This window comes from Eurosta solidaginis, chromosome 4, assembly GCF_040869045.1.
Source record: "Eurosta solidaginis isolate ZX-2024a chromosome 4, ASM4086904v1, whole genome shotgun sequence".
Classification (NCBI taxonomy): domain Eukaryota; kingdom Metazoa; phylum Arthropoda; class Insecta; order Diptera; family Tephritidae; genus Eurosta; species Eurosta solidaginis.
In genome coordinates, this window is record NC_090322.1 from 54,328,419 (window position 1) to 54,342,113 (window position 13,695).

A 13,695-nucleotide genomic window follows, 5' to 3' on the forward strand; every position below is an offset into this window, starting at 1 on the left:
ATGTGTGATGACATGGAAAAAGTTTTTGAAAAGATTGTGTATATAAATAAACGCGAACTTATTGCATTTGTGGATACAGGTAGCCATTGCTCGTTAATGCGTAAATCGGTTGCGGATACGTTAAATATAAAACAAGAGTCGTGTGTATTAAAAATTAGTGGCATTTGTGGCGGTGAACGATTAGCAATAGCAAAATCTGAAATTAAAATTAGTATCGATGATGTTAGCATATCAATACATGTTTATATAGTTGATGATGAAATTTTAACTCACGACTTGTTAATTGGTCAAAATATTTTTCGTGATTTAAGTTTTACTGTCGAGAACGGAATGGCAAAATTTGAGAATAGCGGGGCAATGGAAAAATTGCAATGTAAACCAGAAAAACATTTAATAAATAATACAGACATAACTTTCGGAATCGGTGATGAAAATGTGCAAAACGATGTAATTAAATTAATTAATGAATATCGAGATATATTTGCTTGTGGGTTGCATGAAATAGGTAAAACGAATGCAGTGGAAATGAAAATTACTTTAACAACTAACGAACCTGTAGTGCAACAACCATATCGTGTTTCGGAACCAAAACGTGTTATCGTGTCGAAAATGATTAACAAATTATTAGAAAATGATATAATACAAAAGTCGGAATCGGAATATGCTAGTCCAATTACACTCGTGAAAAAGAAGAATGGTCAAGATAGACTTTGTATCGATTATCGTAAATTGAATAATTTTACAAAAAAAGAAATTTTTCCAATGCCTAATATAGAGGAAACTTTACACGACGCGAAACGGTATCGAATATTTTGTGCGTTAGATTTAAATAGCGGTTATTATCAAGTGCCGATTTCAAATGAAAGTAGAAAATATACTGCATTTGTGACAACCGAAGGATTATACGAATTTAAACGCATGCCGTTCGGGTTAAAAAATGCACCAGCAGTTTTTCAACGTTTGATGGCGAAACTTAAGGAAAGAACTGAACCAGGTGACATGAGCCATTACATGGACGACATTTTAGTTGCTGGTAATACCCGTGAAGAAATTATGCAAAAGTTGAGGCGCGTCTTTATTGCCTTACGTGAGTTATTCCTAACACTCAATATTGGTAAGTGCACTTTCTTTCAAGAAACCATTGAATTTTTGGGTCACCAGATTGTTCCTGAGGGTATAATTCCTGGTAAATTGAAAACTTTAGCCATACAAAATTTTAAGCCACCAACAAATGTTACAGAAGTTCGGAAATTTTTAGGCCTTAGTGGCTATTTTAGAAAATTTGTGCCGCGCTATGCTATATTATCAGAGCCAATTCGATTACTTTTGCGCAAAGATCAGCCGTTCAATTGGGGGTGCGAGCAAAATAAAGCTTTCGATAAATTAAAGTTAGCACTTACTTCACAGCCTGTTATTGCTGCTTTTCGACTTGATGCTGAACATCAATTACATACAGATGCTAGTTCTGTTGGCTTGGCTGGTGTATTGCTGCAATGTGAGGGTAATGATTGGAAACCTGTAATATATTACAGCCGATCGACCACTAACGCAGAGAGACGGTATCATAGCTACGAGTTAGAGTGTTTGGCTGTAGTTGAATCTTTGGAGAGGATGAAATACTATATTCAGGGTAAATCAATAGTTGTTGTGACAGATTGCAGTGCTATAAGAACAGTCATGACAAAGCGCGAATTAGTGCCACGCATTGCAAGGTGGTGGCTACGTATACAGGATTATGAAATTAAAATTGAACACAGAGCGGGAAACTTGATGTGTCACGTTGACGCATTGAGTAGGGCTCCTGCCGAACCATCACAGGAAAAAGAAACAGCTTCGTTAAGAATAGGTAAAGTCAACGTCGAAAGTGAAGATTGGTTGTTCAGTTTGCAACTTCAGGACGATAAAATTAAAGCAATTATCGATTCGATGAAGCAACAAAATATTTCGGAAATGGATGGTTATATTCTCGAGTATGATAGACTTTACCGGTTGGATAATAAAAAAAAGCTTTGGGTAGTTCCAAAATGCGTTCGATATAAAATTCTTCACGAATCTCATGATAAAGCTGGTCATATGGGTTTAGATAAAACCATAGACAGGATTAAACAAAATATGTGGTTCCCTCGTATGCGAAATTTTGCGAAATCGTATATTAGTTCCTGCGTGGATTGTGCATACAACAAAAAGTCTGGGGGAAAAACTGAAGGTGAATACCATTATTCCGAAATTGAACCAGTGCCGTTTAAGACAATTCATTTGGATCATTTAGGCCCTTTTCCACGAAGTAGCCTACGAAACGAACATGTTCTTGTTATCGTTGATTCTTTTACAAAGTTTACCGTTGTTCGGGCTGTTAAAACTACAGCGACAAAACATGTAATCAACGTTTTAAATGAAGTTTTTAGCTATTTTGGCACACCAAGCCGAATGATTACGGATAGGGGTACTGCTTTTACCTCAAATATGTTTAAAACATTTTGTTCTGATAATGATATTGTTCATACATTGAACGCTGTACGTACGCCAAGAGCTAATGGACACGCAGAACGTGTAAATCGTACATTATTATCTATGTTGCGTACAACTACAACAAATGACAAACGATGGGATCTACATATGCGAGATTTACAATGGTCTCTCAATACAATGAAAAATGATACCACGGGTAAAACGCCTCAGGAGCTACTGTTTGGTATTCAAATACGTGATACGTTGCGCAACAAAATTATTCTTACACTTCAGTCTGAAGAATCACCTGTCACTGTAGATTTTGAATCCATTAGGAAAACCGCTATTGAAAGAATTGCAGTTCAACGTGAAAAGTCAAAACAAAGATTTGATCGTCTTCATAATAAACCAACTGTATATAAGAAGGGCGACATTGTCTTATCTGAAAGCGAGTTAAGTAGCACGGGCGAATAACGAAAATTAGAACCACGATTTAAAGGACCTTTCATTATTGACAAAGTACTTGGCAATGACCGTTACGTAATCAAAGATCTTTGTGTAACTTGCAGAACCAAGAAAACACATTCTACAGTATTTTCATCAGAGAAGTTAAAACCGTTTAATTCTATGATTCCCGACGATGATAACGAAAGTATTGATGATACAAGCAACAATGAAATCTGATTGAGGACAATCTGAAATGCAGGAAAGGCCGAGTTGTTACGAGATAGCAACTTTAGCAATTTTGAAAATAATGAAATTTTTAGTAGGCGGTTAGAATTGAAAAATAATTGATGGAGATTGAAAATATCGTTTTTGTTAATATTCATTACGTTTAACTCGGAAATAATTTTATATAATGAAATGGATTAAAAATAAATATTTATATTAAACATACTAATTAAAAAATAATTAACAAGCACCTTTTCAGAGTAATACTAGTTTCTTTAACAACAGTAAATCAATTTTTGTAGCTGAGTACTCTGTTATTCTCGTATTGAAGGTGATCCTCTGCCATTTGTGCAAATAAACTTGCTAGCAGATTTGAGTATGTTGACGATACATTCATATTTATGTTAAAATCCCCCATCATTATATTATTTTCTGATTCCTTTACATATTCAGTGATGATGTCGTTGAGATATAAAATAAAGTCGGCATCACTGCTGGTTGGTGAGTGATAGAGTACAACTATTTGCCATTTTAATGCACATTTCTTGATTTTTATGATAACATACCACACATTCATATTGATGAATTTATTGCACACAATGTCAAATTGTACTGATTCGTGTACATATATTACAACACCACCAGTATGTCTACTGTGGGATAATTAGATCTGTTGTACATGTTTCCGCACACAGCACAATGCTTGGTTATTTATTTCAACAAGATGTTCTAATTCTAGTTTATTTGCTGTAATACTATTAATATTAAAATATATACATTCCAAGTGTACTTTGTTATCGAAATTTGTGTGAGTTTTTGACTTAGTGTTTACACTTGCCTTCGTTGTTGCTAGTATCCAAACTTCCTCTTCTTTGCCGTTAGCTTTTGTTGATAAACAGGACAATTTTATCCAGAGAATCATGATTTTCATCTAGTCCCAAATTTAATTCTTTATTTGCTCTGATACAATTAATGCATTTGTTTATTGCTTCTTTATTGCACAAAGCATATTTGTGTTCTCCCAAGCATTTTGTGCATACTTCTTTTTTTGCACTCCCTTGCTTTATGATTAAATGCTTTGCATTTGAAGCAACACAGAACTTGCACTGCATCATAGACTTTACAACGTTCCCATCCTACATTGAGCCTTTCTCCGGCTAGTATAGTCGCAAAGACATCAGCCTCGACTTCCATTACTGCGTTATAGTAAATTTTTCTTTTTTCCTCACTTCGAATTGCTTCACGATTTTAAAATTTGCTATGGCAAGACAATTATTTTGTCGTTTAAGTCTCTGTGTAAGCTCTTCATCATCATATTTGAAATTTATGCCAGTCACCATAATTGTCGGCTTCAATTTTGAAGGAATTTTCACCTCGTAATTATTTCCGATATTGTTTTCGATAGCATTTTTTATTTTCTCCGTCTTGAATATTTGCACTCTCAACAATTACAACTCCGCTTTGTCTTGCTACTATATTTGTAATTTATAGCTCCTCAGGGTCGACTTTCGAATTTAGGTCACATTTGGTTATTTTAACATCTTGCTTAGTATTTGGCTTAACTATTAAAGGGACTTCTATTCGAATTTCTGGCAACGCTTATTTTCTTGGATTTCCACCTTTTATTGCTGCTGCATATGATTGCGTTGCTTCAACATTGACGTTTCTCTTTAGTTCTGTACACAATTTTTTATTCTCCTTACTAATTGCTTCTATCATTTTTTTATTGTCATCTTTACTGTTTTTCAACTCATCGCATACCTGATCGCTGCTGCGCTTGAAGCCTTCTGCTATTTCGCGTATTTTGTTTACTTCCTGTACACTTCTTTCACACGACTTCTGAGCTTTCTGCATAGCCTGAATTCTTTCACTGAATGCAATTTCCACCGCTTTCAGCACTTGTTTTATTTCACGCTCATTTTTTTTAAGCGCGTTATCAAACTCATTTCTATACTCAGCTAGATGTTGACCATTTTGTTTTACCACCAATTGCATGTCTTTTAGGATGTCATCCACATTCTGCACGTATTGCACACAATCGGTGCACATAAACTTCAGCATCTCACATTCTTCAAGCTTATTAACGCTGCATTGATCCAGACCAGAACATTTTGTTGTCAAATGGTAATATTTACCACAAACACCTTCACATCTAATTTTTGTTACTTCTTCACGTATTGTGCTTTTGCACTTTTCGCATTTTTTTCCATTTTACTGTCAACATGAACGACAACGAATTCGTAAAATGCGATTCACAGCTTTTGGTTTAATAAAACTGCTGAACTTTATGCTCCACTTATTAAAGTCACCTGTTTGCGTTATATTATATATTTTTCACAATTTTTAACAACTTTATCTAGTTATAAAGAGACTTTAAATTATGCGCCTATTTATACCGCTTATCACTTTCTCTTCTCTCTTTACCTACCTTGTAAGTATTGATAATTTTACACCGACACTTGCGTAACACTAATGAGCTTTTCCATTCCATCCAAATAAGGTTTTTCGTGTAACGCGAGCTAGTATGGAAAAGCCCGTACTTTCCAAGTTAAAAAGAAACTTCTGGCAATACTTTATATCGGTGCTTTGATTTAAAATGAAAACATCGGAAAACATCGATTTTTTTTTGGCGATGTTGCATCCCTAATTACGCCCAATATTTGAGTATTTTTCTTGTGTTTTGTCCCCGGGATATAAAAATTATATAGATCGAATTGAATCGGTACAGACGCAGTTTCGTATCTTCGCATTGCGTGATCTTAACTAGGAATCAAATCATCAATGATTTTGTTTCGTATTCTGCCATATCAAAACGAAATCAAATCGTTTATGTTGATTATTATTTCAAACTATGCTGGCAAAGCTGATTGATGGCGGCGTCATTAGGGGGACTCATGTAACCGTATAAATGCCTTATAACGTGTGTAAACGTGTAAATTTATTTAGTGCGTAAACGAGCTGTCAAATTTTGTATGAAAAATCATTTACACAATTTGTAGAAATTTACGCGCACATTTCATTGTGTAAACGCGGTAAACTCAAAGGAATGCAACCTTGCAGACATTACAGCAGGCATTTTCATCAGAAATCTCCAACATCAGCAAGTAAAGGCGTTTTAGTTTTGATTTTTCACTTAATCTTGGCATTTTTTAATTTGTATAACAATCAAAAAAATTTTGTTTGCCAATAATACAGCTGATAAACAATCAAGTTTGTCAAGAGTATTACTAGGTGCGTTCATATAACCGCGTGTGTAAATTGATATAATTTTACACCTTATAAGTTTATATGCTTTCATGAGTCCCCCTATTAAAGGTGAAAGCATTAGCCAAGCTGATTGCAACTTTTCTCATGAATTTTGACAGTACGAACATTTCTCAGAGTATTTTTGACATTACCACCAACGAATTACGAATTACCGACCAACGAATTACGAATTACCGACCAACGAATTACACAAACAAATTACATGGAGTTTGTGTGTATGTCCGCTCGCTATTACCACCTTACGGCATCACCATGGCCATAGCATTGCCAGCACAATTCCAACATAAAGTATCACGTTTTTAACGTCAACGAAAGCTTTTCGTTTCGGTTAAAAACGAGGTACAATTTATCTTGATAATTTCTTTATCGATAATAGCCTTGTTTTTTTTTTTACACGTAAACGTCTATACGCTTAAACTTTATATGGACTGCTAAGCGTCAAACTTTAAATACACCTCTGAAATTCCTGCGCATAAAATGTGTACTACTAAATTTCAATACGCATTATATGCAGATGTAACTGAAATATGTGTTTTTGTTTCACCCTCTACACTAATTCTATGTATTCTATGTGTGTCCACAATTCATCGCAACTGATTTAGCTATATGTTATACCCTATGACCATCAGACGGTTGTGTCTCCGCTTTTCGGTACACCCTGTGGCTGTAGCTAGTTATTTAACCACCGCCGCTAGATGGGTCTCCTAAGCATTATATAAGCGAGGATAGGCGTTTTTTTCACGCGAAAACGTAAACGTATACGCGTGTATAAAAAAACACGGCAAATATTTCGAAGTGTTTCAACGGTAACGATGGAAATTTTTTGATAAACGATTAGCTTAACGTTAGGGTACATCCTTGTTTCGCATGATGGCTCCTATACGGCTTGAGACACGAATTTCGATAAGACATTTCACCATATCGATTCTTTTGACGTTCGATACCGATACCTTATACTCGTATCGTGTGTTTGCTCTCACTAATTTGTCTCGCGTATCCAGCGGTGGGCACCACTACATTTACACGGTTACCAAATTGAGAATGTGTTAGTAAACACGAACGCGTAGCGAGCACGAAAGCAAAATCAATTATTTATTTAGTTTGATTTCAATGCTTGAACGGTGAACATGTGTCACACGCACTCTTTGGTACTCTGTTTTAAGCGCGCGTGCGACACTTCCTCACCGTACGACCATCGAAATCAAACTAAAAGAGCTGTCGTTGATTTTGACGAAGTAACTATTGTGCTCTCGCTTATCGTATACATATATGGTTGCTTAGCAGGTGCTAAGCTCATGCCCACCCCGGCGCGTATCGAACGAAATTTCGCAGCATACATGCATGCATGGAGTACTCGCGATTTTTGCAGGGAAGTAGCGCAACTAACAGTTGATCGCTAATGGCCATATTACGGAAATCTTTAGGGAAATTCAAGTTAAATTTTTAGACATAAAATGTTATAATTTTGCAATATATAGTATCTAGGACACTTTGGGGAATATTTTGAATAAGGTGCCACGATTTTCCAACTTTTTTTTCGAGGGGTGGGGGGGTCCTAAAAATCACAAAATTATCATCCGCAACTCTAGGAAACTCTTAGTTTATGAAATATAAACTTTTTAATTACCAAATTTAGTAAAATTTCAATTAAAGTCCTGCACTTAAAATTCGGGTCTCACTTGTAGATAGCGGTATCAAAAGACGCGTATTTTCGTCAAGATTCAGAATCGGAAAGCAGAAATTATATTTTTTATCTTGTTTAAAAGTTATTCGCGGAAAACCCGTCGGTGGTACTATTGTCGCTTTTTTCGTAGTTGCAATTAAACAAACGAAAACATATGAAGGTTGTGAATAGTGTTGCCAGCTCCGCAACAATATCTTTTTATCTTAGTAGAATATTAGAAGGTGGTGGCACGTCGCACAGTGTTTCGTGTAGAACAAGCTAGCTGGACAAAAAAAAAGTTCTTATTCCAAGAAAAGTGTAATGAGAAATGAAAGAAAACAAACAAAATAACGGGATTTTTGCTTTTTTTTTGATATTTTTGCTCATATATATTGAGTAATTGAAGTAAGAAGGCAGGAGTGGCCGTAAAATGCATTGATTAATTTGCAAAATTCTTGTTGAATATTAAGATTCATATTTCTTTTAAGTGAACACTTTTACATAATTTTTTTGATGGATTCTAAGCTCGAAGGTAAGTAAAATTTTTTAATAGTAATTCTTTCACAATTAGAGTATTTTCAATATATTTAACATTCCGTTATTAAGAAGAAAAGGTATTTTTTCCCTATATTTTTAACTTTAGGGACAAAAAAGTTACATACATCCGCGGACATCCGGGCTTAATTTTACATATGTTATAGTCGCAAGTATTCTCTAATAGTCGAAAGAAAAAACCATTGCGAATTCTTTGCACATCTATTTTTAATTTTTTTGTAGATTTAGTTATCTCTACATATCAAATAGGATGTATGTACGTACCAGCTCCGACGAGATATTTGAACCTTTAAAGCTGATCTACAAACGGCAAAACCAATTCCCTGGTACAGGGAACAAACACGTAGCCATAAAACATACAAAAATAAACGCGCAAGGTCAACAAGATCACATCAAAAGCAAAAAGGCGAAGAGCATTGACTTCAACCTGCCACAACCTACCGCACCAGTCAACAAGGCATAAAAACAGGTACATACAATGGATTGATGAAGATAAACCAAAACCAGGTTTCGGCAATACCAATGACGGCAACACTGCTCGTAGGTTTTTCGAAAATTCTGAGGCTAGTGCTGAGATTACGGGATTGGATGTAACGCTCATCAAAAGATTCGACACTCTCCTTCGCGCATTAGCATCTGGGTACAATATAAATATCCAAAAATTTGAAAAATTTGCGGTCAAGACTAAAAAACTATACATAGATCTCTATCCATGGTTTAATATGCCTGTTACAGTTCATAAATTCTTAGTGTATAGTACTGATATTATAAAATCAGCAATTTTACCTATTGGTCAACTTTCCGAGGAAGCACAGGAAGCCCGCAACAAAGATTTGAGACGATTCAGGGCTGATAACACACAAAAGCAGTCGCGTGAAGCCACGAATAGAGATCTTATGAATATGTTGCTTATAACATCGGATCCTTTAGTTAACAGTTTTAGGGAGATACCTAAGAAAAAATTTAAAAGTCTGACTTCAGAAGTCTTAAATTTACTGTCCCCCGATAATGTTGAGGAGTCAATAAATACCCCAGTTGTTTCAAGCTTTCACAGTAGTATTGCTGATGTTCATGACTATTCCACAAGTGACTCATCCAATGAAAGTGATGATATCGAATAATAACATAATTATAAAAGATAACCTACCCTATAACTTTTTGTTGGATCAGGTTTTATTCAATTTAAATCTATTGTATTTTCTACTTTGTATGATACTTTACTTTTAAGTTTTTGTAATAAGTAATTTTCTCATAATTAATTTAATTATTTACATTGTTATTATTATTATTGTAATTCACTTTTACATTCCTGACTGGTACTATAAAATAATTCTGTAAAAATTGTAGTGCCAGGATAAATACTCAAATAAATACAAAATATGTATGTACATATGTACAGTCACTCATATAAATAAGTAGACACCCCTTTTTGGATAATTCTTACAATTTTCGCTTTCGCAAATTTATTTTAATTAATTTCCCATAAGAAAATTTGTCACGATCTATAACAAAAACTAAATTATATTTAAAAAATTCGATGAATTTTCATAAAAAATTTTAATTTTTTTTCGAATTTTTAGAATTTTTCAGAGTATTGAGATTTGTATTCCATTCAATTTAAGTACAATAAAGTAATATTCTTAAGTCCTTTAAATTTTTTTGGATCTATGTCACTTCTTCACATGCGTTACTGTATATGAAATAAGCAAATGTATGCATATGAAGTAAAATTTTGGAAAAAAAATAAAAAAAAAAGAACATATGGCTGAAAAAAATGACGTAGTTGTAATAAATGAATGCATATGAAACGGAAAATCTCATAAAATAATTTTGTCCAGCTAGCTTGTTCTACACGAAACACTGTGCGTCGACATAAATGCAAACAAACATACACTATCAATGTATTTTGTTTTTGTAATTCTCTGAATAATTTGAAATTAATGTATTTAATTGGAACAAGTGCAGAATACATACATTTGTCAAAAAATAAATAAAATAAAATATCGGACTTTATGTTGTTGTTGTAGCAGTGCTTCGCCCCACCTAACAGCCGCGACCGATCACAAATTGTCATCAATATCCTCTAACGTGAGTCCAAGGAAACTTGCTGTTTCAACAGGGGTGGGCCATAAGGAAAGGGTGTTAGAGGCGTTGGTTCCACATTAAAATTAAAGAGATGGTTGGTATCATGTGGGGACACATTGCAAACGGGGCATACATTTTGTATGTCGGGGTTGATTCTGGATAGGTAAGTGTTTAACCTGTTACAGTATCCAGAACGAAGTTGAGCAAGAGTGACACGCGTTTCCCTGGGGAGTATGCGTTCCTCTTCCGCGAGTTTTGGATACCTTTCTTTGAGTACTGGATTCACCGGGCAATTCCCGGCATAAAGGTCCGACGCCTGTTTGTGGAGTTCACCAAGGACCTGCTTGTGTTTTTTCGCTTCATACGGCTGGGTTCTCAGGTGCCGTATTTCCTCAAAATGCTTACGGAGATGACTCCTTGAGCCCCTAGGCGGTGCTGGCTCATCAATCAGATGTCTGTTGGGATGCTCAGGTTTCTGGGTATTCTTTCACTGAATTCGAGTGCCTTCCACTCTATTCGCAACATAACCTCAATTTAGCTGCCAAACTATATATACCATCATCCGGTGGCAAAATCCTGAGCCAGATAAATAATTTTGCATGTAAATGCAACAACAACGATTTGAGCCAGATAAATCCAGATAGAAGTCTGGTTCAATTTGTGAGCCAGATAATTTGTTAATTACTTCTTTTTAGTTTGGCAACGCTGCCTTCAATAAACCTACTTTTTCAAAAAGAGATGTCGCTGCTTAGCATTTCACCGTATGAGTTAAATGAAAAACAGCGGCTGCATCTGCCTATCACATTTCACGTGTGCGAAAATTTTACATCTGCTTCTCAAGTCTCTCAATGATCCAGGGCATTCCCGTGAGAATTGAGCGTGAGCCGGAGCTGTAAAACTCACTGGAAGGCGGCAATAGTAAACAATGTTTCGCAGTTATTTTGTTTAGACCATGTTGACAAATGCACAAAGTTGCCGGACTTACATAGAACATTTTACTAACCTTGAGTAGCAAGATATACGTACGGTCATGCATTAAAGTCATCTGTCAAGCGAAGCAACTCGACAAAAAGTTCTATGCAGGTTCGGCGTTATATAAAAAGCTTTGCCCAGTGCTTCGCTTTGACGAATCTGTTAAAGGTATGGCTTAAGGACGGTCTTGCCACACAAAGTTTGCGGAACGTAAAACAGCTTCTGAAAAAGTTGAAGCTCTTGGCAGAACGTTCTTTGTAAATCCTCCCGTATTGCAACATGTATTTTACACATCCAAAGATTTATTGAGATCTCATTTTAAGGAGCATATTGAACCAGAAACTTCTACTGTAAATTCTGTGGCGATAATTTGAGTAATGAGTATTTTTGATTCGATACAATCGAGCACCTGATACTTGAAAATTGATATGAGTATCGAATCGATAATTCTTAGCGTAGCATCACATATGCCGTATTTTGATTTAGCTTACAGAAAAAGGTTTTATGTTCTAAAACAAGCTGACAAAATTTTAAACAGCAGTGACAAATAAAAAGAGTCCTAACGTATCAATAACGTACCTGCGACTGCTCAGTTTCTAGGTCCGATACCATGTCATCATCATTGTCGTTATGTATTTCCTTTTTTTCAATATGCTGTTAATATTAAACAAAATAATGTTTAAAATTTATACATATATATTTTTTTTTATTGCACCAAAAGACTTTAGCGCAGAGACGTAAATAAATAGAGAATTACCAACGACAAAAAGAAATGGGAATTGTTGAACTGCAAGTGGCTTGGATAATATTATGTTCGAAAATTCGGTAAAGTTGAGGGGTCGACTGCTAATATGCGTCAAAAAATATCGAGAGGTGTCAAAAGACGCTTCATGTGGTTGTTGTAATGTTGTTGTACCCACAAAAACATAAGTGTTTTGGCGGATATAGTTTTGGTCTCCAAAACGGCGTTGGACCCACCCAGGGTAATTTTTTATAAGCGCGGCCGAAGGCCGCCAACGCAGAAAGATGTTTTAATAAATGAATGCATATGAAACGGAAAATCTCATAAAATAATTTTGTCCAGCTAGCTTGTTCTACACGAAACACTGTCCGTCGACATAAATGCAAACAAACATACACTATCAATGTATTTTGTTTTTGTAATTCTCTGAATAATTTGAAATTAATGTATTTAATTGGAACAAGTGCAGAATACATACATTTGTCAAAAAAAAATAAAATAAAATATCGGACTTTATGTTGTTGTTGTAGCAGTGCTTCGCCCCACCTAATAGCCGCGACCGATCACAAATTTTCATCAATATCCTCTAAAGTGAGTCCAAGGAAACTTGCTGTTTCAACAGGGGTGGGCCATAAGGAAAGGGGTGTTAGAGGCGTTGGTTCCACATTAAAATTAAAGAGATGGTTGGTATCATGTGGGGACACATTGCAAACGGGGCATACATTTTGTATGTCGGGGTTGATTCTGGATAGGTAAGAGTTTAACCTGTTACAGTATCCAGAACGAAGTTGAGCAAGAGTGACACGCGTTTCCCTGGGGAGTATGCGTTCCTCTTCCGCGAGTTTTGGATACCTTTCTCTGAGTACTGGATTCACCGGGCAATTCCCGGCATAAAGGTCCGACGCCTGTTTGTGGAGTTCACCAAGGACCTGCTTGTGTTTTTTCGCTTCATACGGCTGGGTTCTCAGGTGCCGTATTTCCTCAAAATGCTTACGGAGATGACTCCTTGAGCCCCTAGGCGGTGCTGGCTCATCAATAAGATGTCTGTTGGGATGCTCAGGTCTCTGGGTATTCAACAGGAACTGTTTGGTCAGCATCTCATTTCTCTCCTTGATGGGGAGTATTTTCGGCTCATTATGCAGATGGTGTTCTGGGGACATAAGAAGACAGCCCGTGGCGATTCTGAGAGCAGTATTTTGGCAGGCCTGTAGCTTCTTCCAGTGGGTAATTTTTAGGCTTGGCGACCATATGGGTGACGCGTAGCACGTAATCGGCTGGCTAATTGCTTTGT

The 13,695-nt window shown here is 35.9% G+C and overlaps 1 protein-coding gene across 1 annotated transcript in view; it reads right to left on the reverse strand.

Annotated features, from left to right (window-relative positions):
- The window catches only part of LOC137248501 (zinc finger protein 11-like), a 151,691-nt gene that overhangs the window by 50,035 nt on the left and 87,961 nt on the right, over positions 1-13,695 (reverse strand). The window contains exon 11 of the mRNA XM_067779455.1: positions 12,242-12,316. Coding sequence (XP_067635556.1) covers positions 12,242-12,316 — 75 coding nt within the window. The remainder of the gene's footprint in view (positions 1-12,241; positions 12,317-13,695) is intronic.